This window comes from Triticum urartu, chromosome 6, assembly GCF_003073215.2.
Source record: "Triticum urartu cultivar G1812 chromosome 6, Tu2.1, whole genome shotgun sequence".
In the NCBI taxonomy this organism is placed as follows: domain Eukaryota; kingdom Viridiplantae; phylum Streptophyta; class Magnoliopsida; order Poales; family Poaceae; genus Triticum; species Triticum urartu.
In genome coordinates, this window is record NC_053027.1 from 47,010,157 (window position 1) to 47,037,311 (window position 27,155).

Here is a 27,155-nt window from a genome sequence, read left to right on the forward strand (position 1 = left end):
CTATGTAGTAGAGAAAAATTGTCACTTGCTGAAGGAGAACCTTTGAGTCAGGAAGACAGTACCAGATACAGAAGCTTAGTGGGAGCGCTTAGTGGGAGCACTTCGGTACTTAACCTTAACAAGGCCTGACATTTCTTTTGATGTTAACAAAGTGTGTCAGTTTCTTCATGCTCCTACCAAAACCCATTGGACTGCTGCAAAATGCATAGTGAGATATGTGAAAAATACTATGAATCTTGGTCTTACTTTCAACAAGTCCTCTTCCACTCTTGTTAGTGCTTTTTGTGACTCTGACTAGGCAGGATGTCTAGATGAAAGACGCTCTACTGGTGGTTTTGCGATATTCTTTGGGCCAAACCTGATATCCTGGTGTGCAAAGAAACAAGCCATTGTGTCAAGGTCAAGTACAGAAGCTGAGTATAAAGCACTAGCAAATGCCACAACATAGATTATTTGGGTTCAGTCCATGTTGAGAGAGCTTGGTGTAAAACACACGCAAGTCCCATGTCTATGGTGTGATAACCTTGGTGCTACCTATTTATCTGCTAACCCAGTGTTTCATGCCAGGACAAAACACATTGAAATATATTTTCACTTTGTCAGAGAAAGGGTGGCTAACAAGCAATTGGAGATTCGTTTCGTGCATTCACGAGATCGGGTTGCAGCTGGTTTCACAAAGGCATTGCCTACAAGGAATCTTGAGGAATTCAAGCGTAATCACAACTTGACTAACTTGTGATTAAGGGAGGGTGTCAAACAAGATATTGTATCATGACAGCCCAGCCGGCCTTCCTTGTAATCGAAGATAGATAGACAGGGATAGAGATAGGTAGTTTATATTCTCTGTTATCTCTTGTAATTAGATATCCATCTCTTCCTTCCCAAATCTGTGAGCGAGGGTACGACGTTTCCCACAGGGCTTGCTTACTTTCATCTACACTGAAGAAATGCCCAAATTTGAGATTGCAGACAAGACAGATGATACAAAAGAGGATGAAACGGAAGAAGACTGGCTGCTGCAGCTCCTTGAAGCCGCGGAAAGATATGATCTCCAATGGTTGAAGTCGATCTCTGAAAAGAAGTTGGGCGATATGATTCGCACAGACACGGTGGCAGACATTATTGTAGTGGCTGAGCGGAGACACTGCCTCTAGTTGAAGGTGGCCTGCTTGGACTTCATCAAAACTCAAACAGCTTTGCACACAGTTTTCACGGCTGGTGAACTGGTGAAAATAATCAGGACCTGCAGCCCCTCGGTTCTCAAGGAGCTTCTCTCCAAGTTTTCTTCCTGAATCACTCAAGTAATCACGTTTCAAACCTATATAAGAGTAATGTGATAATACTCTGTCCATCGTCTAGTAGGAGGATTTTTCGATAAGGTTCTCTCCCTCGGCAAAACATTCCCGCTAACTCTCCCCTGCCCTCGCGTCGCCTAACCTAGGCGAGACGGGGGGCGATCTTCCGCCGCCGGCCCAAAGGCCTCCTCCCTTGTCCTCTCTCCCCTGCCGCCGCCGGAGGCTACGCCCGTAGCCTGGCCAGTGATGGCGGCGGCGGGACTCTCCCCCTCGTGTGGTGGTTGCGTCTTCCCCTGGCGGCGGCACACGGAGCTGCGGGGCACCGACGGTGTGGAGCGGAGGGTTCCCAGGAGCGAGTGTGATAGCGGCTTCAGCGCAGGTGCAATACCGTGGCAGAGGAGCCCCTGTGGCGGCGGCCCAAATCGCGAATCTCACCGTACCCAGATGGGCTTCGGCGGGCCCGCGGATCTGGTGAGCGTCTACAGGCGGGCATGGTGGGCCTGGCGACACCGGGCTAGGAACCATGGTGGTGCCATGGCCGGTCAGGCGGCGGCAGCCTGGATTCTCCATCCAGTCCCCTGCAACGATGGCGGCGGTTCGTGCACAAGTTGCTTGATGGAGGTCCTCTGTTCAGATCTGGGTGAAAACCTGGCCAAGGCCGGCGGTGACGGCGCTGTGAGGCGGCGTTTCCTTCTTGAAGGCATCGCCAAGGAGAAGTTAAAGACAGCTATCTGCTACCTCCGGAGGAAACCCTAGATTAGTAGATCGGATGACGATGGCGCTCTTGTGTCGTTTCCCCCTTGGGGGCATCGTTCTTGGAGGTGTGCATGGGCTCGAGGGACCAGTGGACCGCATCTTTGGTGGAGCGGTGCTTCATCCTACACATTGATGGTGACGGATCTCGATAGCGTGGCGCAGTGCAGATTCCGCGTCCGATGTGTGAGGATAGACTCGCGCAGGAGGACGACGCTGTCTGGCGTCGTGGTGGCGTCAATGGCAGAGAGACCTGGCACGGTAGATGCAACAGTACAGCTCTGAAGATGGTTTGGTGGCAAGTGACTGTGGCGGCCTCATACCTGGCAGGCGTCCTGGTTGAGGAGTGCGCCGGACTGGTAGGTGCCCCATACCCGGCAGGTGTTCCTGGTTGGGACCTCAGGTCTTAGATGTTTAGGTTTGACTGCGAGGTCTATTTGGTATTAGGCCCAAACTATCAGCATCCCTTCATCAACTGGATAGGAGTAGCGACAGGTGTTGCCTAGACGATGGCTTTAGTCTTACTGTTGTATAACTTTGTAAGGTCTTGTGTGAATAATTAATAAAGTGGCTGCATGCATCGTGCAGATGCAGAGGCCGGAGTCCTCCTACATTTCCAAAAATGGTCTAGTAGGAGCTACTATGAAAGCCATCAGTGAAAGCCAACTACAATGCGAGACACTCAGCTCATTTTAAGTCTGTAATAAGTATCATGCGTTCACGTGTGGCCCCAGGCCCATCTGCCAGTCCAGTACCCCACTATGTTCCTCATGTTGTGTTAGGACTTAGGAGTGCCGTTTATTTACACTTCTTCATATTGGTATGCCTATGTTAACCCAGCTGTTGTTTTACTTTATTTCTCAAGTTTAGCCTTAGTTTGTTTCTCTTTCTTGGAAGTCAAGTCAGCACATGCCCTGATCGTATCATGACGTCATGGCCTGATTAGGTGGACGTGTAGGAGTCTGTATAGGTCTAGACGTGATCGATGTGGCCGGATGATCAGATTAGAAACGTTATAGAAACGTTATGCTAGATTAGGAAGAAGAAGTAGTCCGTGTTGGCTACGATTGCTATCCAAGGCTCCGAGCGTCCATATATACATGCGCTATATGGCGTGAGATTGCACCGTGAATTTGCTTGACAGAAATAAATAGAGAGTCAAGTGCCGTCAAAGTTTGCCGTGCGCGTGTGCTAGTGATCGACAAACCCTCCGTTCCTCGATCAGTAAGTACATATAAATTTCGTTCATCATTCTTCAATCTTTCCCCACGATATCACCCAATATATATAGCACCACATCTCATATATAATACTAATGTTTCTCGTAGCTCTACTATTTGAGGTATGTCAGGCATGGCTTTTGCGGGCGCATCTCTCGTCGCCGACGGCAAGTTATGCGCCGCCACCGAGTCGGTCGTTGACTCTGGCGCGGACTGCGGGTACCACTTGCTCTTTGTCCAAGGCTACTCACGCACCAAGTAGACAAATCCCAATGACGACTGGATCGAGTCTCGTCCTTTCATTGTTGGAGGCCGTCGCTGGACCATCCACTACCACCCTAATGGTTTTGAAGATGAAGAATTTATATCGCTTGTCCTTACCCTTGACGACGATATCGAGCCAAGTGTTAACGTTCAGTATGTTTTCAGTTTCATTGACCAGCCCGAGTTGCGGGTGCCAAAGCACATCCGCCAAAGCCAACCATTTACTTGGATGAACGTCTCGATGGCCAGTATGAATTCATGAAAATAAAGGATTTTGAAAGATCAAGGCATCTCAAGGACGACAGCTTCATCCTCCGGTGTGACCTTGTTGTGTGCAAGCCGGGCACGAACACCAAGGGGCAGAGCGCCTGCTCCGCCGCCCGTCCGTTCACAAAATTGCCACCGCCTGACTTGCAAAGCCATCTTGCCAATCTCCTCCTGAGCAAGGAGTGTGCTGACATTACATTTGAGGTTGGCGGCGAGGAGTTTGCTGCGCATCGTTGCCTGCTTGTGGCCCGATCGACCGTATTCAGGGCACAACTCTCTGGTGCCATGAATGAATCGTGTGTTGTCAAGATAAGTGGCATCAAAGCAGACGTCTTTAGGGGCTTGCTTACCTTCATCTACACTGATGCAGTACCTGACTTCATGGAAGCAGATGATGATGACGTTGAAACATTTGCAACCCGGCTGCTGGAGTTCCTTGAAGCTGCGGAAAGATATGATCTCGAAAAGCTCAAAACGGTCTGTGAAGAGAAGTTGGCCGATTTCTTATGTGCAGACATGGAGTCAGACATCATTGTCAATGAGCTTCTCTCCAAGTTTGCGTTGCTGAACCTCTGAAGTTCTATAATAAACCTACAGTTGGTAATTCGTCCGTAGTATCCAAGCCTAGATAAAAAGAGGGTCATAGTATTGTGTTAATCATCCAATAGCTACCACCACCACTATTGTTCTGAATTTGTACTGAATATTTGAAATATAGCAACCTAATATATTTTCTACTCCCTCTATATATTAGCTTTGACCTAAGCAAACTTTATAAAATTTGACCAAGTTAATCGAAAACAACCTAAACTTTCAAAATAAGAAATATATGGTCTTAGGCCTCTTCTTCCCTCCCCTCCTCGACGCTAGCGGCTAGCATCAGTGTCGGCGGGGCCTTTTCTCCCCTTGCTCGATGGCGGTCTTCGCGGGTAGGCGGTATCGAGCGGCTGTGGCGCGTTTGTGCGTGACGTGGTGGCAGGCGGCGGCGACGGCACAGGTGTGGTGCGACGGCGTGAAGGGATGCGTGCGTCTGACCACGTGGCTGCGTGCGACAGTCAGTCGCGGAGACAGGGGGACCAGCAGGGCCCTGGCCCCCCCTAACACCATGATTTTGCATATAATTTCTTATGAACAGTGGCAAAATTAGTATTGATTTGCTGTTAAAAATCTATTTTTCAACACTTTGGCCCTCTGCAGCCTGTTTTAGTAGCACTTGGCCCCCCTAATACATATTTTCTGGCTCCGCCACCGGCGACGGTGGCCTTCTGGACGAGCACGCACGACGACTGAGGCAGTGGGGAGGAGGCCGACGACCACTAGGGTGAGCCCGATATGTATCTCGGCGGGGAGCAGCTCCAACCGGGCTGGGCAATGAGAACCACGTCTACCCGCGCACCACGACCTGCCTGCGGCCAACCGCCATGGCTGCAGCGAACAAGTCAATGTGGAACAGATCAACTAAGTTACTAAATCTCTACATGAGCATTGAAATCTTTTTTGTCATCCATTTCTCTGATTAGGTTCAAATAACCACCAAAAACACAACAACGGCCAACAACCAAGCATGCGCAGGCCGCAAGGGCCGCGACCAGGAAGCGGAGCCGCTTGGGGGCGCCAGAGGAGCTAGCCAAAGCCATGTGAGGCTGCACCGCCATGCCTGGAACTCCTGCAGCTAGGTCTAGCTGCAAGGCTAAATGCAAGGGCGGAATGGTGAGGCCACACCAAGGAACCAGTGAGTGGAGAGTCAGAGCTGCGCTGGGGTAGAGCCGTAGAGCAGCGTGGGAGGCATATTTAGCAGGATCTCCTTATACCTCTAAGGCGTTGCTATACACACGACGTCATGTGCGTGACGTGCGAGGAAGAAAACTGTAGGACGCCGCCAAATTTTGCATTGTTTCTATATCGGCCACGCATGTCGTGCACAAAGCAGTTTCGTACCTCTAAAATTCCAATACCAAAAGACAAAGCTAATCGACAAATACAACGACATTAAAATGTAACAAGCACCGAAGCATAGACATGTGAAAAGGAAATGGCAACGCTAGTTATATTTGCAGAATAATTACTACATAATAGTAGTGAGAAGAAACCAGCGGACCAGCAATGTCCGGTACATCCATGTCACTTCGCTAGATCAAATCGATTCTGGTGTAGTCCAGGATTCAATGTTTGCACCCTCTGATGACCACGAGTCATCGGAGTAATTGGAATCATTAGAATCATAATAAGTGTCATGGATGTCATAATAACTGTACTCATAATCATAACCATGATCGGCTGCATTGCCCCATTCGTTACCCATATGGAAAGTCTTGATCCTATCACATTTTGCTCGGAGGGCTTCATCTTCATCATCGTCGATCTCGATCCCGCAGCAATTGTAGATATCAAGAATCTCCAGGCGAGGACAGTTGTCGAGGATTGCCGTCAGCCCTTGATTGGTGAGTTCAATATCGTCAAGCTCAAGACACTGCAGCTCTACCAGAGGTGACTTTTGCATCACCTCGATGAATACTTCGTCAGTGATGTGGTGGCATTGTTTGAGGCAAAGGCTCTTCAGCGAGGGCGACCTATAATAAGATTAGCAACTGGCTCTAATTAGTACTCAACCACCAAAATGGGAATCAGATATGTTCACAAAGTTAATGGATATTTTTAAGATTTGAACTCTTCTAATAAAAAAATATACTCTCCCTCCACTCGAAAATAACTCAAGTGGCTACCTTTCAGCAATATACATGAGCAGCTCATTGGTAACAAACCGCTCTCCGGCAAACATTTGAACTTGCCCATCAGAGCGGTCCACGGCCACCTTCGCCATGGCCGTGCGCTGCGGCCCGTCGTGTTCTTCTGCGCCAAATAATACTTAAGTACATCTAATTTGTAGAAGGACAAAATATGGGCTGTGCAATCTCGATGTATTGATCGGTGCATCAGACACGTATATATAAGTACAGAGGTGGGTCACAACCTCAACTATACAGAGGAAACAAGAGGTGGACCCTACACACAAATATACACGTGCACAATATACTCAACACCCCCCCCCCGCGCAGTCGAAGCGGCGCCAGTGACGCAAAGACTGGAACGAAACTCCTCGAAGGTAGAAGTCGGCAGTCCCTTCATCACCACATCGGCGAACTGTTGCGCAGTCGGCACATGAAGGACCCGAATGCGTCCAAGAGCCACCTGCTCGCGCACAAAATGAATGTCCAGCTCAATGTGTTTAGTCCGACGATGATGAACGGGGTTGGCAGAGAGGTACACCGCAGAAACGTTGTCGCAGTAGACAACCGTAGCCTGGGAGACGTCGTGATGCAGCTCCTGAAGTAACTGTCGTAGCCAGGTGCACTCAGCAACAGCATTGGCCACGGCTCGGTACTCAGCCTCCGCGCTGGAGCGCGAAACCGTGGGTTGTCGCTTGGACGACCACGAGACGAGTGAAGGACCGAGGTAGACGCAGTAGCCAGAGGTGGACCGACGAGTATCTGGGCAGCCAGCCCAGTCTGCATCGGAGTAGGCCATCATCTCCAGAGAAGTGGACGCCGTGAGTGTCAGCCCAAGGGTCATCGTGCCGCGGATGTAGCGAAGGATCCGCTTCACGAGAGTCCAATGAGAGTCACGAGGGGCGTGCATGTGGAGACACACCTGCTGAACAACATACTGAAGATCCGGTCTGGTGAGAGTCAAGTACTGAAGAGCACCAACGATAGACCGGTAGAAAGGAGCATCCGACGCTGGCGAGCCCTCAAGAGCAGAAACCTTGGCCTTCGTGTCAATAGGAGTAGCAACAGGGGGACAGTTGAGCATGCCAGCACGCTCAAGAAGCTCATGTGCATACTTCTGCTGATGAAGAAAGAAACCGTCCAGGCGCCGAACGACCTCAATGCAAGGAAATAATGTAGAGCACCCAAGTCCTTGATGGCAAACTCGTCACGCAGCTAGAGAGTAATTTGCTGAAGAAGAGCTGCGGAGGAGGCCGTCAGGATGATGTCATCGACGTAAAGGAGAAAATATGCAGTCGTGTCACCGTGGCGATAGACAAACAGTGAGGCATCCGAGCGAGTGACCCTGAAGCCCAGTGTCTGAAGAAACCCGGCGATCCGCTGGTACCAGGCACGGGGTGCCTGCTTGAGCCCGTAGAGAGAGCGGGACAGCAGACACACATGGCCAGGAAGGGAGGCGTCAACGAAACTAGTGGGTTGCTCACAATACACCTGCTCCTCAAGATGGCCGTGGAGAAAGGCATTGGAGACATCCATCTGGTGAACAGGCCAGCCTCGGGACACTGAGAGCTGAAGGACGGTGCGGATCGTGCCCGGTTTGACAACCGGGGCAAACGTCTCGGTGAAGTCCACTCCAGCGCGCTGGCGAAAACCATGAACCACCCAGCGAGCCTTGTAGCGCTCAAGAGTACCATCCGAGCGGGTCTTATGGCGAAAGACCCACTTGCCGGTGATGACGTTGGCGCGAGGAGGCCGGGGAACTAGTGTCCAGGTACGGTTCCGCTGAAGAGCATCGAACTCTTCTTGCATCGCCGCAAGCCAGTGAGGATCACGGAGGGCTGCGCGAGCAGACGCGGGAAGAGGAGACAGCTCCGCGGTGGAGGTGGCGAGGGCATACTCATCGCTCGAGTACCAGAGGCTCGGACGATGAACACCAATATGAGCCCGTGTAACAGGGCCAGGGGGCGCCGTCGGAGCCACCGGCGAGGCGGCCGGCGAGGGGGCCGGCGTCGGAGCCGGCGAGGAGGCCGGCGTCAGGGCCGACGTCGAGGCGGCCGAAGGGGCGGCCGGCGTCGGGGACGGCGAGGCGGCCGAGCCAGCAGCGCCCGATCCCGCGGCGCCCGAGTCGGGGCGGTGGGTGAAGGGGGGCGCCAGTCGCGCCGTCAGGTTCGGCCGAGGAGGCCGAGTGTGCGGGCGCCGGCGGGAGGGCGCGAGGACTGCCAAAGCCCGGAGGCGGTCCACGGGCCGAACGGGGCCGTCCACCTGACGAAGTCGTCGAAGAGCCGCCGATGGCCGGCGGAGACGAGGCGACAAGGGGTACCTGCTGCTGAAACGGAAACACTATCTCATCAAAGTAAACGTGTCGGGAGGTGAAAACACGATGGGAGACGGGATCATAGCAGCGGTAGCCCTTAGTGTTAGGTGGGTAGCCGAGAAAGATGCAGTCGACGGAGCGGGGTACAAGCTTATGAGGCGCAGTAGCAGCGATGCTAGGGTAGCACAGGCAGCCGAAGATGCGAAGCCCATCATAAGAGGGTGGTGCACCGTAGAGAAGGTGATGAGGTGTAAAGTTCCCGCGAGTACGACATGGACGGATGTTGATGAGGAGGGAAGCGGTGGTGAGAGCGTCAAGCCAAAAGCGCGGAGGCACATTGGCATGAAAGAGTAGAGTCCGAACGCAGTCATTGAGAGTGCGAAGGATACGCTCAGCGCGACCGTTCTGTTGCGAGGTGTACGGGCAAGTGAGACGAAAAGTCGTGCCATGTGTGGTAAGGAGAGTACAAACAGCGAGGTTGTCGAACACCTTCCCATTGTCTATCTGCAACGCGAGAATGGGACGACCAAACTGCGTGAGAACATAGGAGTAGAATGCGACGAGAGTGGATATGACATCCGACTTGCGGCGCAACATGAAGATCCACACATAATGCGAGAAATCATTAAGTATGACAAGATAATAAAGAAAGCCCGTATTACTGGCAACAGGAGAGGGCCAAACATCACTATGAATTAACTCAAACGGGTATGATGCAACATAAGAAGAAGCCCTAAACGGGAGACGAGCATGTTTGTCGAGGCGACATGCATGACACGAGTGATCCTCGTTCTTATTACACGTGAAAGAAAAACTCCGAAGTATGTGGCGAAGGATGGCAGGATTAGGATGACCCAGGCGAGCATGCCAAAGATCCACTCCGGTGGCGAGAGCGACAGGGGCGGCGAAAGTGGTGGAGGTGGCGGAGTGAACCGGGTAGAGCTCGTCAGGGCTGTCACATCGGTGGAGCACCTTCCGCGTGCGAGCGTCCTTAACAGAAAAACCACATTCGTCAAATTCAACGGTGACAGGATTTTCACGTGTAAGAGAACGAACAGAAACAAGATTTTTAATAAGTTCAGGAGAAACTAGGACATTAGACATGGATATTGGACTGGAGTTAGACGGCAAATATGCATGACCTATATGGGTGATAGGAAGAGAGGAGCCGTCACCGACGGTGATGCGGTTGGAAGTATGGACAGGATAGGAGGTGTGCAGGTTACCGGGATAAGCCACCATGTGAGCGGTAGCTCCGTTGTCCATGTACCAGTAGCCGTCGCCGGTGTAGCTGGACGGGGAAGGAGCGGTGTGAAGAGCCGCCAGAAGGGCCGGGTCCCACGGCGCCGGCGGGAGAGGTGGTGGCGCGGCCGTCAGGGGCAGCAGCGGCGGCCCACCTGGCTGCGGCTGTTGGCCGTAGGGCGCCGCGTAGGACGTCGCATAGGGCTGCAGCGCGACGTAGAACGCCTGGTGGGACTGTGGCCGGGCGCCGAGAAGGCCCGGGGCAGGGGCCCGAGGAACCGGCATGGAGTAGGCGAGCACGAGCCGGTCCATGGGTTCTGGCCGGCGTACCACGGGGCCGGCTGATAAGCCTGCTGCGGTGGGCGGGGTGCTCCTCCCTGAGCGCATGCGCCCCTTGCTTGCGGCTACCACGACGGCCGCCCTGACGACCCTCCCCCCCATTGGCCGCTGGCTGGGGCGGCGGGAAGGGAGCGGCCGGGGCGGGCGGGAAACCTGGTTGAGGCCGGCGCTCCTCCAACTTGAGGTACGCGACCACCTTAGCGAAGGTAGGCTCCGGGATGAGGGTAAGGTTGGAGGCGGCGTTCCCAAAATCCTCATTGAGGCCGGCGGTGAGGGTGCTGATGAGGAGCTCGTCGCCTATCGTCTCCCCGGCCGAGATCACGGAGCTCATCGGCGAGCTTCTTGAGGCGCATGCAAAAATCATCGATGGATGAGTCAAGTTGCTGGTAAACTCACCATGGAGCAGGACCTTGCGCTGCAGCCGGTTGTCGGTGAAGAGGCCGTTGAGCTTGGTCCAGACCGCGTAGGCGTCGTCATCGTCCACCATGGTGTGAAAGAGATCGCTGAAGATGGTGAGGTAGAACCAGCGGATGATGGTGGCGTCGAGGATCATCCACTCCGCGTCGTTGATCATGAGCGCCGAGTCCACGGTGCCGTCCACGTGGCCGTGCAGGAGGTACTCACGGAACACAAGTGAAAAATACCGCTTTTAAGCGGAGTAGGACGCGGTGTTTTGATCAAGCTTGACCGGAACACGCTTATGGATGTTGAGGTCGTGGACGAGAGTGACATCGGGACCGGCGAACGGGTTTGAGATGGTGGACGAGGAGGAGCTCATGGCTAGGGTTAGGGTTTGGGACGCGGCGCGACGCGGGTGGGTGGTGGGTGGGTAGTTCGGGTTGCGCAACAGGTTGGGAAGTGTGGCGACGCGGGTGGCAGGGGGCTGGGGTGGTGCGGGTGCGGCGCGGGTGGGAGGTGAGGGTTCGGGAGAGAGAGGGTGTGAGCGGAAGCGGAAGCGAGCAGCGGCGGCGGCCTCGGGAAGAGGCGGCGGTGGCAGAGGGCTGGGTGGTGGGGAGAGGCGGCGGCGACCAGCGGCGGCGACGGCGACCGAAGGGATGGTGGCGGCAGCGGCGGCGGTGGCTTTAGGGTTTTAGGATCATGCTGCGATAGATACCATGTAGAAGGACAAGATATGGGTTGTGCAATCTCGATGTATTGATCGGTGCATCAGGCACGTATATATAAGTACAGAGATAAGCCACAACCTTAATTATATAGAGAAAACAGGAGGTAGTCCCTACACACAAATATACACGTAGAGAAGAGGGGCCTGGCCAAGTAGTAACTCTTCGGTGAGACCTGGAGGAGGCGAAACGCAAGTGTGGATGCATCGATCTGAAACCACGCAAGCTCAATCGACGGTCTCCTCGGAAATGTAAAGCCTCTGCATTAACCTAGCAGTAATTAACTCGTTCTCGAAACAAAGAAAAACTTAATCAACTCGGCCTGCATGTGCTCAGTTCTAGAGGGGACGGAGGAGCGCTGGACTTCGTTTGAATTGAACACGAGCACGACGAGGTTCTCCAGAGAGAGGTTGCCGGGCATCTCGCATTCATTCTCGCTGCTATATATATGCGCTACCTCAGGCGATCTCCTCGACCGGCTCTTACCATTCTGTCCCACTCCTACCCCGGCCCGGCGATACGGCGGTGATCGGCGATCCTCCATTCTTGGATCAGTACGTTTATGTAATTTAGATATGCTTCCCCTGATCGGCCCCTAGATTTCGTTCATCATTTTCTTCCCAGGGTATCACCCAATGCTGCACTTCATCTCATAACATATACGTGTTTCTCGCAGCTCTACTATTGGAGGCTTGCCCAACATGGCGTTTGCTGGCGTATCTCTCATTGCTGACGGCAAGCTGTGCGCCTCCACCAAGTCGACCATCAACTCCGGTGCAGATAGTGGGTACCACTTGATCGTTGTCGAAGGTTACTTGCGCACCAAAGAGACAACTCCCAACGGCGAATGGATCAAGTCTCGTCCTTTCATTGTTGGAGGCCGTCGCTGGACCATCGACTACCACCCTAATGGTTTTGACGAGGATTATGAAGAATTTATATCGGTTTTCCTTGTCCTTGAAGACGATACCGGGCCGAGCGTTAGGGTTCAGTGTGCCTTCAGTTTCATTGACCAGCCCGAGTTACGGGTGCCAAAGCACATCCGCCAAAGCGAACCTTTTTACTTGGATGATTCTTTTGATGGCCAGTTTGATTTCATGAAAAAGGAGGTTTTTGAAAGATCAAGGCATCTCAAGGACGACAGCTTCGTCATCCGGTGTGACCTTGTTGTCCGCAAGTCGGCCGTGAACAAGGAGGAGGAGGGGACCGCCGCTCTTCCATTCACCGAATTGCCACAGGCCGACTTACCAAGCCATCTTGGCGATCTCCTCCTGAGCAAGGAGGGTGCTGACGTCACGTTTGAGGTTGACGGCAAGGAGTTCGCTGCGCACCGGTGGATGCTTGCAGCCCGATCTACCGTCTTCAAGGCACAGCTCTTTGGCACCATGAATGTGGACAATGCTACGTCCAGTGTTGTCAAGATAGACGACATCAAAGCAAACGTATTCCTGGGCTTGCTTACTTTCATCTACACCGATGGAATGCCTGAATTCAAGCGTGGCAATGGCGATGAGACTGATGACACGGAACAGGATGATGACACAGAAGAGGATGACATGAAAAAAGACTGGCTGCTACAGCTCCTTGAAGCTGCAGAAAGATATGGTCTCCAAAGCCTCAAGTCAGTCTGTGAAGAGAAGTTGACCGAATTGATTTGCAAGGACACGGTGGCAGACATCATTGTCGTGGCTGAGCGGAACCGGTGCCTCTGGTTGAAGCATTCCTGCTTGGAGTTCGTCAAAACTAGCACAAATTTGCACACGGTTTTCACGGCTGATGGGCTGGAGCAAATAATCAGGACCTGCAGCCCCTCCGTTCTCAAGGAGCTTCTCTCCAAGTTTGCTTCCTGAATCGCTTGAATTCTAGACCTATGGTTCATGATCCCTATATATAAGGTTATTATTGTGTCGCTGATGCCACAATCCTATGACATGCACAATACTATTCGACCCCGGGGCATAGGATTGTGTTGATGTCTTATGTCTACCACTACTGTTCGAGATGTTTGCTGAATATTGAAATTTGAAATGCAGCAAAATAATCTATTATATGTGATTTGCTTGAATTCATTTGATCATGCATGCATGGCTGTACGTTGAAATGTTGAGATGAAATTTCGTGTTGGGTGCATCCATGGATAACCTGCATCAGCTGCAGGTGTAAAAACTGACCAGCAGCGTTCAAGTTCGTCAGTATGTTACCTTCTCCGATCCGATTGAGGGTGCATGATGATACGAATACCCTAGATAAATCTCGTGGGTAACCAAATCAGTGATACCAAACAATCACTATAAGATAAATAATTTGGCTAAAACGACCACACATTTTACTCCAGATGATTGTCGACATCCTCTGATACATAACTGATTTGTTTAGGATTTTTCTTCATGAAAATAACCATAACTAAACTCAGTTAGCCTCATTCTAGCAGGACAGATCGTGCAATCCATGTACACTGAACAGGGCACAAATGCTCGATACAAGTAACATGTACAGACGGCCATGTGACTAGTGCGTAGGAACCATTATACAGCTCAGTTCATACATGAATATACAATGGCTATTACCTTTACATAGAAGATCGTCAGTAATTCAGGATTGGCGACAAAAAGAGAAATTCTTTTACAGCAACAGCCTAGCTCTCTGGGACTCATCTCCTGCCTTAAGCTACTTCTGAGACAGTACTATGTTCCTTTACCACACTAACAAGGAACTCCACCCCTCAAAGTCAGCAAACTCTGCTCCGAGATGCTGTATCAGATGGAATGAACAGGGTCATGAAAAAGAAGAATGGAAGACAGGGTCATAGGGTGGCCAATGGAAAAGACACCAAATGGAAAATCAAGTTTCAATTCATGTAGCTAGACGATAAGGCTGATCTCGACTGTAACAACTGAAGAATGTGGAGCAGCATAAAACATGACAGGAAAGGCGAACACCATGTATGTACTAGGTAGTTATTGTTTAAGCAACCTCTGTCTTTGGGGGATTATGATCTATGACTAAGTACCTTCTAAATAAGAGGAGCACAGGTGATGCTTTCCGCAAATGTAGATGATCTGTTACACTGTGAAACTTGTAGATGCAAGCACATATATACTGTAATGCAGTAGTCAATGATGATGAGTCTATTGTGTTGTAGCTTTCTAAAGCTGGAACAAGAGATCTTATCCAACAATAGCTACATAATGTATATGAAGTAGACATGTATTTCAGACTATCTGGAGACTACCTCAGGTGGGGTGAACAAAACGAACGTAGCAAAGAACACCACATATTCACGGGATGATGATATTTAGCCTCACCTTTGCTTTGAAACGAATCTAGTCTTTGCTTTTTTCGCCTTCAAAGTACTTGAAGACGCCATATCCAGTCGTACCCCCGAGGAACAAGAGTACTGTCGGGGTGAACGACGGATACAGGTACTTAACTAAAAAACTGTCCCATTCTGTGGGCAGAAAACCTGCATTTTTCATAAGAAGGTTCAGATATGATTAGTTGAGTCAACAATTCTACAGTAGCAAAACCTTTCCCACCCTTAGCAAATAAAAATTGAAACAGAGGCCAAAGATTTGCCTCATCCATTAATTAAGGGAAAAATATAGTGTTATGGTTACAAAGACAACCCCCAAACGTCCACCAACATAGAACAAGGACACTACTCTCCCGGCATGATTAGACCTAAGTGTTTCGCCCCCGCGATGACCCAAAGTTTTGCCTCTTTCTTTATACCCTTAAGGAGGATTGTCGGCGAAGCGGACTTGTGGTGGAAGACCCCTAGCATTTCTCTCATTCCAAATGGTCCAACTTAGAGAATTTGGTTGATAAATGATTAACTCGGATAATTTAGAACAAGCCAAGGCGATGATGAGTTATATGCATCGATTAGCATCACGCAAGCACAATTTCAGTTCAGTTAAAATCACCAAGTCAACGGTGTCATGGCAAACCTGAAAAATGCATCCAACATTTACAGAGCAAATGATGTTTCTTAACACCAGACGCCACTCAAGTTAGTAATACGTAGTACTCCACTGCGCCACAATGCTTCTTAACTCTTACTATCATATCATGGCATCCCCCTAAGTTTCAAATACCTAGGTTTTGTACCCAACAATGTCCAGATTCCCCATAGGACAAAGCTTAAATCAGCTACTAGATAGCATAGGTAGGTGAATTACCGGAGGCGGCGAGAGCGAGGCCCTGGAAGAGGATGATCCCGCCGAGGCCCAGCCAGGCGAAGAGGAAGGCGCTCTCGGTGGCCTGCCGCTGCCGGACCTCGTCCTCCGTGAACCGATTCCCGCGGCCGCCGGGGTTGAACCCCGCCTTCGTCCGCTGCTGCTCGAACACCGACGCGCTCCCGGCCGGCGCGCGGCGGACCGTCACGTCAGGCGGCGGCTCCAGCGCCTTCTCCTTGCCCTTGCCCTTGCTGCTGCTGCTGCTCTTGGACTTGCCGGCCTTCTTCTTGCCGCCGCCCGAGCCCGAGGCCGCGAGGGCGCGGAAGAGGGGGCGGGGGCGAGACGGGGCTGGGGAGAGGAAGGACGCGGCGGAGAGGGAGGAGGAGCCGGAGGCCGTGGCCATGGCGACGGCGAGGGCGTGCGGTGCGGTTGCTGCGCTGCCGGCGCGTCCGAGTTGGTTTTATCTCTGGCTTGGCTTGCTCTGTGGAGTGGGCGGTGGAGGTGGAGGCGACGAGGCGGGTTTGGTGGGCTGGGCCGTGGACAAGAGACAGTGGGTTTTGTGCTGGCGAAATGGAGTCCGTTTTGTTTCGAGAGCTCAGGCCCGATACTTTCTGCCGGGCCTTCTCCTCTGGTAGTATATGCACCCACGATCATTTTTCAAAAAAAAAACACGATCATCATTTTGTCTCCAAAAAAACCCACAATCATCATTAATTCTAAAAAAACACGATCATCATTGTTTTTGCCAAAAGAAAAAGGTACTGCTTGGTTTGAAAACTCATAGAGGGAAATAAAACCTTGGTTATTGGGGAAAAAAAAGAAACCAAACCTTTCAGGTTAACTTGTCGACACATGTAATTCCACATTATCATGTAGGTATTTTCATGACATAGAGAAAAGGTCAACAATGCATTGTCAAGTCTCACTTCAAGAGCAATGTAACAGTAAGAGACATATATTTAACCATGCCAGATAAATTTGTAATTGCACCTTCTAGTGTGTAGGAAGCGGAATTTTGTGCATGCCTTGCGGGTTCCCATATTGCTTTTGCTTTACATAGCTTCATCATTTTGGAGACAGACTCCCTTTTCTGTGAAGAACGATTTAGTTGATGAAATGCTCAACACATCAGCTCTCATGTGCCTTTAATTTGGTTAATACATGGGTGTTTACAAAAATAGGTAATTGCAGCTGACAGAGTGTGTGTTATCAGGTAACAACAATTTCAAGTAAATAAATGAAACATTTCAGGTGTGCGCGCGATCATGCCCATTTTTTCTACTCCCTTTGTTCATTTTTAAAAGACCTTGAAGACGTTTCAGATAATGTACAAAACAGCCCATTTTGAGCTGTCTGAAATGACTTAAAAAAGTGAACAGAGGGAGTAAATGATTTGAGATTGCTCCCCACATGTGTTGCATGGTAGTTGTGTCCTATGTGTGTGCTTTTGTAAAAAATTGGAAGAAAAAAACTACACGCACGCACCCACGAAAGAAAAACACAACTAACATGCACATGGTAGCAAAATCAATAATTACCTGAAATACTCCTACTAAACAATGTTTTCACTAAGGTAGCCCCAGGACTCCCTAGCATGTGCTCTGGGGAGCCATTTCGCCGTGCCGGTCAATATAATTAAGCCGACGGAGGCGCCCATACAGCCGCTAATTTCATACTATCACAAACAACGTGTAACACACCGGAGCATATGCATGCACACCCATACAGCCGCTAATTTCATACTATCACAAACAACGTGTAACACACCGGAGCATATGCATGCACACACACGCGCAAAGCTTTAGCTAGCAGCCCTGCAGCCTTGTACAATGGGAGATGCTCAGAGAGATACTAAGAAAAATAAACCGACATTTTCTGAAGCACCGGTGCCTATTTCTATAAAAGAGACGCTTAGTTAAGCGTCTACCTTGTACAAATAAACACCGATGTTTAAAAAAAATCTAATTTATTTCTTTAAGCATCTCCCATTATACAAGGCCTTAGCTGTCCCTTGACCTGAGACACGGATGCGCGTCGATCACACACCAACTAATCAACTAAACAATTAATCAGTGGGAGCTTTCGCACCCGGCCAGGACCCCCGAGTACCACGAAACCTTGTTAATTTTTAGTGCTGGTACTACTTTTAGTGCCCTTCACTCACCGCCGGTCACGATCACTAGCTCATTTGATTACTACTAGTTAGCTTAGATTTGTTAACCAATATGCACGGCCTTGCGCATTAGGCTAGTCATAGTAAGGGTAACTTAGGTAGTAACTTAATACATCCCAAGACAATTTTGTTTATGTGGCAAGTATTTAATGAAGAGAGAGGTGTTTGGAGTAACATAATATGTTACTGTAACATAACGTTTCCCGAGGCAAAATGAATCTATAAGGCAATAAATGAAACAAACTATGACACTACTACTAAGATACTTTGCACTATAAGGATAGTAACTTAGAGTCATGCATATATGACACTAGTCTAAGTTATTCCCCACTATGACCAGCCTTATAGTACCAAAACTTCAGCAATGCAAATGGTGCGCCATATCGATCGTCCGTTTTTGTCTGCCCTTTGGCAAGTGCAGGGGTTGCAACCATCAGAAAAGTGACTTTAAGCCCAAGCGTTTGCGGGTGCTTAAGGTTAAACATATCGTCTAGCTCGACTATGGACTTAGGTTGGCGTCAAGTAGTATCAAATGCTATATGAACAAACTGGTCGGCCACGATCTTACAAACCACCCCAATGTGTTGCCGAAGGCTGCGGCTGAGATCGGACTGCTCACCACAATTAGCTTGTTTTTGTGTAAATACCCAGGACTGTACTGCTCGGTACTCCCTCCGACCTGTATTAATTGTCGCTAATCATATGGTTCGGAGGGAGTAGTGTTTACTCCCTCCGGTCCTTTTTAGTCTGCTTATAAGTTTTGTTTAAAATCAAAGTATCTCTAGTTTGATCAAACTTATAGAAAAAGATACTATCAACATTCACAATGCCAAGTCAACATTGTTAGAGTCGTTATGAAATGTAGTTTTATATATATAGTATTGTAAATGTTGATATTTCTAAATATAAAATTGGTCAAACTTTGCAAAGTTGACTTGGCACAAGTCTAATATGCTGAGTAAAAAATGACGCAACACCTCATTAATTGAATGAAGTAACTAGTAGTAATACATACTACTTACACTAGCATAATTAATCTTCCAGAACCTCAGTTGTCTGTTCGGCGAAGATGCCACGGGAGAAACACTGACAATAATATCTAATTTGACGTCAATGAACCGTATTTTTAGGTTTCATAAATTTTATCCTATTTCCTACGTAAAAAGAGAACGTAACAAAATATATTCTCGCCGTAAAAAATATTTTATGTTACGTAAAGTTACGAACGTAAAAACACACATAAAATGCGATATTTCTGGTCTTATAACCTTTTTTGTTTTCTTATATCAAATTTTATGTAATAAATCAATATGTATGTAACTATTTGTATTTGAAAACGTAATTTATTTACGAAGCGATCGTAAAATTATCTCGGATGAAGAATAACTTATTCTGCAACCTGGGTGATGAATAATACTCCCTCCTTATCGGTTTATAGGGCTCAACTAAAAAATCTCACCAACCAAGATAGATAATGAGTGGTGGAATAATTTTGATAGTTTGCAAAATGACTCAATTAATGCACTCGTTTTCCTCAAATAATTGTGTTTTCCAATGAATTAATTGCAATGCATGCATGTGTGACCAATAAATAACTAAGAACTTTTACATGCATTGGTGGGTTTTCTTTAATCCTTGCATGTAGTGATTTAATGCACCTCGATATCTGAGCGTGTGATGAGAAGCCAAAGAAATAATTCTTATAAAATGGGAAATCGAAAATTTTGAGATAAACCATATAAACCGAAAAGGAGGTAGTATTTGATATTGTAGATGTTGATATTTTTTAATATAAATCTGGTCAAACTACCAGGGCCGTACCTCGAACGGAGCACCTCATTAAATTGAATGAAGTAATTAGTCTTACTAGTTACTACATACTACTTACACTAGCATAATGGCGAAGATGCGACGGCAGAAACACTGACAATAATATCTAAAGAAAAGCATCATCACAAAAAAAAATCTTTTCTAGACACACAAGCGCCATTTGTCAATGGAGCAGGATAAGGATTAGTGTCTTTTTTTTTGACGGGTGATAAGGATTAGTGTCTTAATGAAGCATGCTTAGCCTAATTTTATCTTGGCGATGATGATGATGATGGTGTTCAGTTGGTGAGGCACCAACCCCACAACCAATCAGAAGCTGGCCTCCGCCGTTCTAATTTTGTTGGCTGCCTGGCTGGCCAATGGTCACACGACCCGACTACTACCCTATTCGCGTCCGGCGCGCGTACGCGGCGGCTCGCGATTGGACGGCGCGGGGGTTGGGACCCCACAGGGATCAGACACGCGCCACCCCAGCCTCTATCCCCAAATCGCCTTATCTCTTGGGGGCGCTGCCCTCCACGTCTCTGCGCCAAGTCCATACGCCCCCATGTTTCAAAAAAGAAAAAGTCCATACGCCCCCAGTGTTCACATGTACGGTAGTACATCATCTCTCTACTGTGTTTTGGCCTTGTGTGTGTGGGAGGAAAATTCGTGTGACATGTACGTAGTATTTGTGAGTGGATAGAGTGACACGTCCCTACAAAAGAAGAAAGGATAGGGCGAGAGGTTTCCATTTGGTTCAGCACAGGTCATGCTTGAAATAACCGTCCTCTGCCAATTAGAATGTGGTATACTTTAAATCATGGACACCAGTGGGAAAAGCCGACGGATGGGCTTTCTGATTTTTACCGAGTCAAAAGCAACTCGTTGGTAGAACCAACACGGTAAAATCCACGTTTCTACATTTCTTTGCAGTATATGTGCCATAGATCTAGGTCATCGCCATTGGACCTTTTGTTACATCAAGAGAAAACATTCGAATTTAGCTCTAGCATGTTACACATTTTTATGGAAAGTTATATATAAAACTTGATTGTTAAAAGACCGAATGGCATTTCTTAGTCTCTGTAGAAAGGCTTTGATACCCCTGGACCATCTTTTGTGCCTTCAAGGAACAACATGGAAAACATATTAAACGCCCATCTGAAAATGACTCCTTAACCAACACTGAATCGACCCAAGCTCATACTACTATAGTAGTCAACGGTCGCCTATCTGTTTTTATGTCATTCACCTCGCCTCAAAGTCTTCTTTCCGTTTCTTTTATATATGCATATTACACATTTTTTGAAAGAATGTTGTGGAGGCCAAAAAGATCTAGACTGGAAGTAAGCATCCTATGGCTACAAATATGCACCTCTTCTGCAACTGAAAAAGAGTTCCATAAAAGGCAGAATAGCTAGAAAAGGAGGAGTTCCAACAGACAGAGTCCATGCGCCGTGTCCACACAGCAGTCGTCACATCGCTACTCGTGCACCACACCTCACCGTTCCTTTCCTCCACCAACGAACGAAACCCAATAAAAGAGAAGATAGGGAGCGAAAAAATCGAGTCTTTAATCCTCTCCGGTAGGCCGCAAAGCCTCCCCCCCATTCCGTTCTCCCCTCGCCGCAATCCTCAGCTCCGCCCCCGCCCCCGGCCCCGGCTGCGGCGCCGATGGGGTACGTGCTGTCGGCGGTGGCGAGGGTGCTGGAGCAGCCGACGGCGTGGGGCGCGGCCTGCGAGATGGCGCTGCTCGCGGGGCCGCTCTGGGCGGCGGCCCTCGTCGGCCTCCTGCTCGGCTGGGCCTGGCGCCCACGCTGGGCCGCCGGCATCGTCGCCCCCGCCGCCGACCCGCCGCAGGTCGCCACGCTCGACTTCTGGAGGGCCCAGCTCCCCGCCCGCATCCGCGGCCCGCTCGACTACCTCGCCGGCGCGCGGCGGCAGCAGGAGCAGGAGCAGGAGGACGACGAGGCTTCCCTGCAAGGGTACGTTGCCTACTAGGCCCCCGAGATGTTCGTTAAAATGCGTGCCTGGTTCTTCTTGGTGTGGGGAGTTGTTGCTGTGGTCAAAGCCACGTGTTCTTTAGTGGGGATTTGGCGAAATCGGAGTGGTCCTCACCCCTCACCTGCTCCTGCTTTGCCTTTGCAGGTCGTCGGAGATGGCGAACGAGGAGCTGGCGGTGGGGAAGGCTGACCTGGTGAACCTCTGGAGGCTGGTGGAGGGCAACGACGGCGGCCCGGCGTGGATCAAGATGATGGAGAAGGCGCTGCCCAACATGACCTACCAGGCCTGGAGGAGGGATCCCCAGGTGAATACCACTTCTCAGTAGACTGATTGGGTTCTCTTATACTTGTTGATGTGAAGTACTGAATGCCTATTTGGGGGCTAATTATGGGTCTGTACTGTACTTGGATGAAATCAGAATGGGCCTCCGCAGTACCAGAGCAGCACAATCTTTGAGAATGCAACCCCGGATGAAGTAAGAGACTTTTTTGGAGACGATGAGTTCCGGATGTCCAACAAGTGGGACGATATGCTCATCTCTCACCAGACGCTGGAGGAGTGTCAGACAACCGGGATGATGAAAGTGCATTGGGTTCGCAAGGTAGATGGCCTTGAGATGGTGAATTAGCTCTGAGTCCTGCTAGGTTGTCGCGTCATGCTTATGGTTTGCTCTCTCTTGCTCGCAGTTCCCCTTCTTCTGTAGTGACAGGGAGTACATCATTGGTCGCCGGATATGGAAACTGGGAAGCGCATACTATTGTGTTACAAAGGTAAGAAACTCGGAGTTTTACTAGTGTTCATCAATGATGCTTCCTTCTATTCTGGGGGTTTGAGATTTATATAGGAGAACCGTGCTTGATCCTTAGCATATGATGTTGCTGACAGAAATTGTGTAAAATTGCAGTTACATCACTACAGTGTCCATAATTCAAGTTTATATGCTTCCTTTTTTGCAATGGAACTTTTATTTACCCCTTTTGTGTTAAAAGAATGCACAGCAAGATGCTCCAAAATACAAGGGACTAGTGTGAAAAATCCTGCGGGCAAAATATAGAGTTTTGCTGCTTTAACATCTGTGTAAACAAATTGTTGATGTTGACAAAAAGTTGCATCGTAGCCCATCATCCAACTCAGTTCAGAATAGGCACAACTAGGTAAATTTAATGATATTGTTGACTGGACAACGACACTTATGTGGATACCTTATAAATGGTAATGAGGTGTCACGTATGGTAACTTGGTAGATCAGCTTTTCTTTGTCAAGTGTGCTGATATCTTTTTCTAATGATAATGATATGAGGCCATTTCTCCATCCTCCGAGTACATGTACCAGGACAGACTTCTAACATCATTGAAGTCTTGATATTAATGTTGAGTTGTTGATAGAGGAAAGTCTCTAGTTTTTCTTTTTTCTCTATTATTTGTTTGAAATCAAACAATGTGGACAGATAGATAACTCTTGCATTAAGTTATATTTAATAGTGGTAACCACACAATACAAAGGAATGAAGCAACTAGGAAGAGTTGGCACATCAGTGTCAAACTTAAGAACATGTCAATACCAGTTCTGGTTGTAGTTTTATTCCATGCTGTCTTCCTCATCTTAACATCATCTCAATAAAGCACGTGCAAGTACCTGTGGGTTTACCCGGGCCGCGTGTCATGACTAAATCCATGTTTCCTAGTCTTGGTTCCATTCCTGCTATAACAAAATGTTATCTGATGCCGATACTTTTCACGTGCCTTATAGAAAGTTCTATGCATACTATTGTTACCCTTGACATGCTTGTTCATGTCATCTGACATCTTTCTCTTCCGTTATTGCATCCTTCTCCTTTTACCTGTCTTTAACTATCCCTCTACACTCACCTATTCATTATTCGATAAATTGATGTGATTATGTTTTGTATGGCTTCATTGAACTGCCTATTCTATCTTGACGAAAGTTCTCTATCGGTTGCTTTTGCAGCTTGTAGGCACATGCATACTATTTTAAAGTAAGAAGGAATTGTGTAGATTTGGTGGATCAAGTGTCTCAACAATTGTTATTTCAGTTAATTGCACAGCATAAAGTGATATTTTAGATTATTTCTCAAAACTCAAGAGATTTTTGACATCAGCCAGAAAGTAACAGTCTAGGCTCTTGGTGTAACATCACCTTGCATGGAGTGAATTGCCAGAATGCGTCGATGTGCATGTGTATATTATGCTTACAAGTTACATCATATACTCTTGCTCAGCTATTTATCTGTCTCTGTTTTATGTACATGATGCAGGGTGTGCCATGTTCATCCATCCCGCGGCGCAGCAAACCTCGCAGAGTAGATTTGTATTACTCAAGCTGGTGCATCCGTGCAGGTAACCACTTTCCTTCACTACCTTGCTTGCACATGAGTGGTAAGAGGTGAAACAGAGCTGTTTGAATAGTGAGGTTGAAGGAACTAACTTTTTAATGCTGGACATGACAAATGAATGAAAAGGAGACAACATATTTTCTAGAAACTATTGAAAAGAATACCACTTTCTTTCCTTCATTCATTCTTCGATGACTCAGAGTTTCTGTTGTTTTGATTTTGGAACAGTGGAGTCAAGACGAGGGAACGGTGGATCGACTGCCTGCGAGATCCTCTTGTTCCACCATGAGGATATGGGCATCCCCTATGAGCTTGCAAAGATTGGCATTCGGCAGGGCATGTGGGGATGTGTGAAGAGAATCGAACCTGGACTCCGTGCCTATCAGAAAGCCAGGGCTGCTGGGGAACCACCTTCGCCGAGTGCCTTGATGGCACGGATCAACACCAAGGTCAGCGACAATTTTGTCCGAGGAATGGAGTCAAACAGTGACCAATCAGACATCATGGAAGCCGAAGAGAAACCTGTGAAAAACCGGATGGCGAGGTTCCTTGTGCTCGGCGGGGCTGTGGCTTTAGCCTGTACTCTCGACCAAGGGCTCCTGACAAAGGCTCTCATCTTTGGCGTTGCACGGAAGTTTGTGGGGCAGAGGAATACATTGTAGGATCTGACATCTTCCTCAGGATCCTCTGAGCCAATTTGCGTGGAGAGAATGGAGATGATCTGGCTAACTGTAGCACATGCCGTTGACGGCAGATGAAGGACATTGGTGTATATATGCTGCCGGCGGTCGATGGGAGAGGGAGAGGCAACGGAGTAAAAAGATGTAATTTACATTTGGAAAAGGGATTCCAGCTATATATGAATTTTTTATCTTTGTTTCATGCGATCTTCTATGTGAACTGGATATATGAGAAACCGTAAATCAGAATGTAATTACTTTTTTGGTTCTTTATTATGTACAATATGTATGCAGTGGCTCTTCCATGGGATTCCAGCTATATATGAATTTTTTATCTTTGTTTCATGCGATCTTCTATGTGAACTGGATATATGAGATACCGTAAATCAGAATGTAATTACTTTTTTGGTTCTTTATTATGTACAATATGTATGCAGTGGCTCTTCCATGGGATTCCAGCTATATATGAATTTTTTTATCTTTGTTTCATGCGATCTTCTATGTGAACTGGATATATGAGAAACTGTAAATCAGAATGTAATTACTTTTTTGGTTCTTTATTATGTACAATATGTATGCAGTGGCTCTTCCATTCTAATGGTGAAAACTAGTGAAATGGTTTTCCAGTCATAGTTACTCCGTACATACTAGTACAAAAATGCATTCTTGCCAACGTAGATGTGGTACAAAACATTCACTTATCATTATTTGATTCGGTCAGAGGCGATACACTGATAATTTTGTTTGCTTACTCATGGATGAAGTAGTAGATTTGCTATGGTTCAATGCTTCTGTAGTTCGTGCTCCAAAATGAATGTTACGGAGTATGTAGTGGCTCTTTCGTTCTAAGGCCCTGTTGAGAAGCCTATTTTTTGGTTCAAAAATCAAGGTCAAATACAGGCCAGTAAAATGATTCATTTCAATTAGAATATAAACTTGCATGGAACATCAGTGTTTGGCCGGTCTAAACTGATTGTTCAGTTTACACGCGGGAGCAAATAACCTGGGAAGTAGGAGTACACATGTGCGTGTTCACCAAAGCCTTTCGAAATCTAGTTTTAAAGACATGGATGCAAGAAACAAAATGGTTCTTCAGTTGGACTAATTGCTTCAAAAGATAAGTCAATTGGCTAAACAATCATTTGATTATGCCATTTTAGGTTTCAGCTTGAAATTTTGTTTTCTTAGAAGGAAAGTAAGATAGAAACGATTGTCTTCTTTTCCCACTCACAAGGGGACTAGGGAAAAGCCTTCCTTCTCTTGATCTCCGTTGGCGAGCTTCTGGATTAGCCTTCCCTCTGTCTGCTGCTCCGTCGGCTGATGACGGGGAGGGAATCTTGGTGCCTCGGCTCCGGCTAGTAGTTAGGTTAGGATTTTAGTCCTTGCTCGAACCAACCTGTAGTTGGATGGTTAGAGGGACTGTGGTATTCATAGCCCATCAGGGTTCAAGTCCTGGTGCTCGCATTTATTCCTGAATTTATTTTAGGATTTCCGACGATGCACATTTAGTGGGATGAGACGTTCCCGTCGACGACGAGGTGCTTATGATGACTTCGTAAATTTCAAGATGGTATGCCGACTCAGTCTTTCTGAGGTGCTCATAGGGGTAGGATGTGCGTGTGTGCGTTCATATATGTGAATGTATGCGCGTGTGTATGAGCGCTTGTGTTTGTACTGTGTTAAAAAAAGATTTTAGTCCTTGCAAGGGCAACACTTCTTCTTCGAGTTAGCTTTTCGGGCCTGGTAAGACGAAGCTCCATCGTAGATTTGCTATCGATACGGGTGGTCACATATTTCCTGGATTTATTCCAGTTTTTTTGGCCCTACTCTTTCGGCTCAGTCTCTTGAGGTGCTCATACGGATCAGATGTGTGTGTGCGTACATGTATGTGAGTGTTGTGAGCATGGTTAATTTGCTATCGATACATATTGGCAATACTAAGACTTACAACTATTGATAACTTTATGTGAGATTGAAAAGACAATTTGGTAACCAACTAATTAGTAGCCAATATTTGACACAAAGTCAGAAATTGGCATTACCAATTTTTGACATCAAATCAATCATGATATGTGTTTAAAAAAACCCGGTACCTTCTTCGTTATTTCTTAAGAACGAAGAGTACACTATAAACACGTGTACACAGACACTACCACCTCACGCACAACATCTACTAGTTGACCGTGCGTTGCAACGGACGCATGGATATTCTAGTTGTTCAACATTTAACATCAAAGTATTGTGTTTCAAATCGTGTGTCGCTTGACCTTTCAAAATATTAGCTAGCTGCCCGTGCGTTGCAACGGATGGATGGATATTCTAGTTGTTCAACATCAATCTTATCTCATATATACCTTCACCCACTATCTCCAACTCCCCAATCAAATCTCACTGTCTATGTCAATGTCCC

General features: G+C 48.0%; 3 protein-coding genes and 1 pseudogene across 3 annotated transcripts; 3 read left to right on the forward strand and 1 right to left on the reverse strand.

Annotated features, from left to right (window-relative positions):
* Window positions 1-3,386: 3,386 nt before the first annotated feature.
* On the forward strand, window positions 3,387-4,375 carry LOC125516532 (annotated as a pseudogene).
* Window positions 4,376-12,175: 7,800 nt separating this feature from the next.
* On the forward strand, window positions 12,176-13,394 carry LOC125516533 (BTB/POZ and MATH domain-containing protein 2-like). The gene has a single exon (XM_048681947.1). The coding sequence runs from the start codon at window positions 12,246-12,248 to the stop codon at window positions 13,392-13,394; it is 1,149 nt and encodes a 382-aa protein (XP_048537904.1). The 5' UTR covers window positions 12,176-12,245.
* A 601-nt stretch (window positions 13,395-13,995) lies between these two features.
* LOC125515794 (protein LPA2) lies at window positions 13,996-16,216 on the reverse strand. Its single transcript, XM_048681297.1, has 3 exons — window positions 15,726-16,216; window positions 14,850-15,007; window positions 13,996-14,295 (listed from the first exon to the last, which is right to left on the reverse strand). The coding sequence occupies exons 1-2, from the start codon at window positions 16,123-16,125 to the stop codon at window positions 14,868-14,870; spliced, it is 540 nt and encodes a 179-aa protein (XP_048537254.1). The 5' UTR covers window positions 16,126-16,216; the 3' UTR covers window positions 13,996-14,295; window positions 14,850-14,867.
* Window positions 16,217-21,270: 5,054 nt separating this feature from the next.
* LOC125517377 (stAR-related lipid transfer protein 7, mitochondrial-like) lies at window positions 21,271-25,014 on the forward strand. Its single transcript, XM_048682569.1, has 6 exons — window positions 21,271-21,692; window positions 21,856-22,015; window positions 22,130-22,312; window positions 22,398-22,481; window positions 23,988-24,069; window positions 24,294-25,014. Exons 1-6 carry the CDS (start codon window positions 21,382-21,384, stop codon window positions 24,725-24,727), a joined length of 1,254 nt encoding a protein of 417 aa, XP_048538526.1. The 5' UTR covers window positions 21,271-21,381; the 3' UTR covers window positions 24,728-25,014.
* The last annotated feature ends 2,141 nt before the right edge of the window (window positions 25,015-27,155 follow it).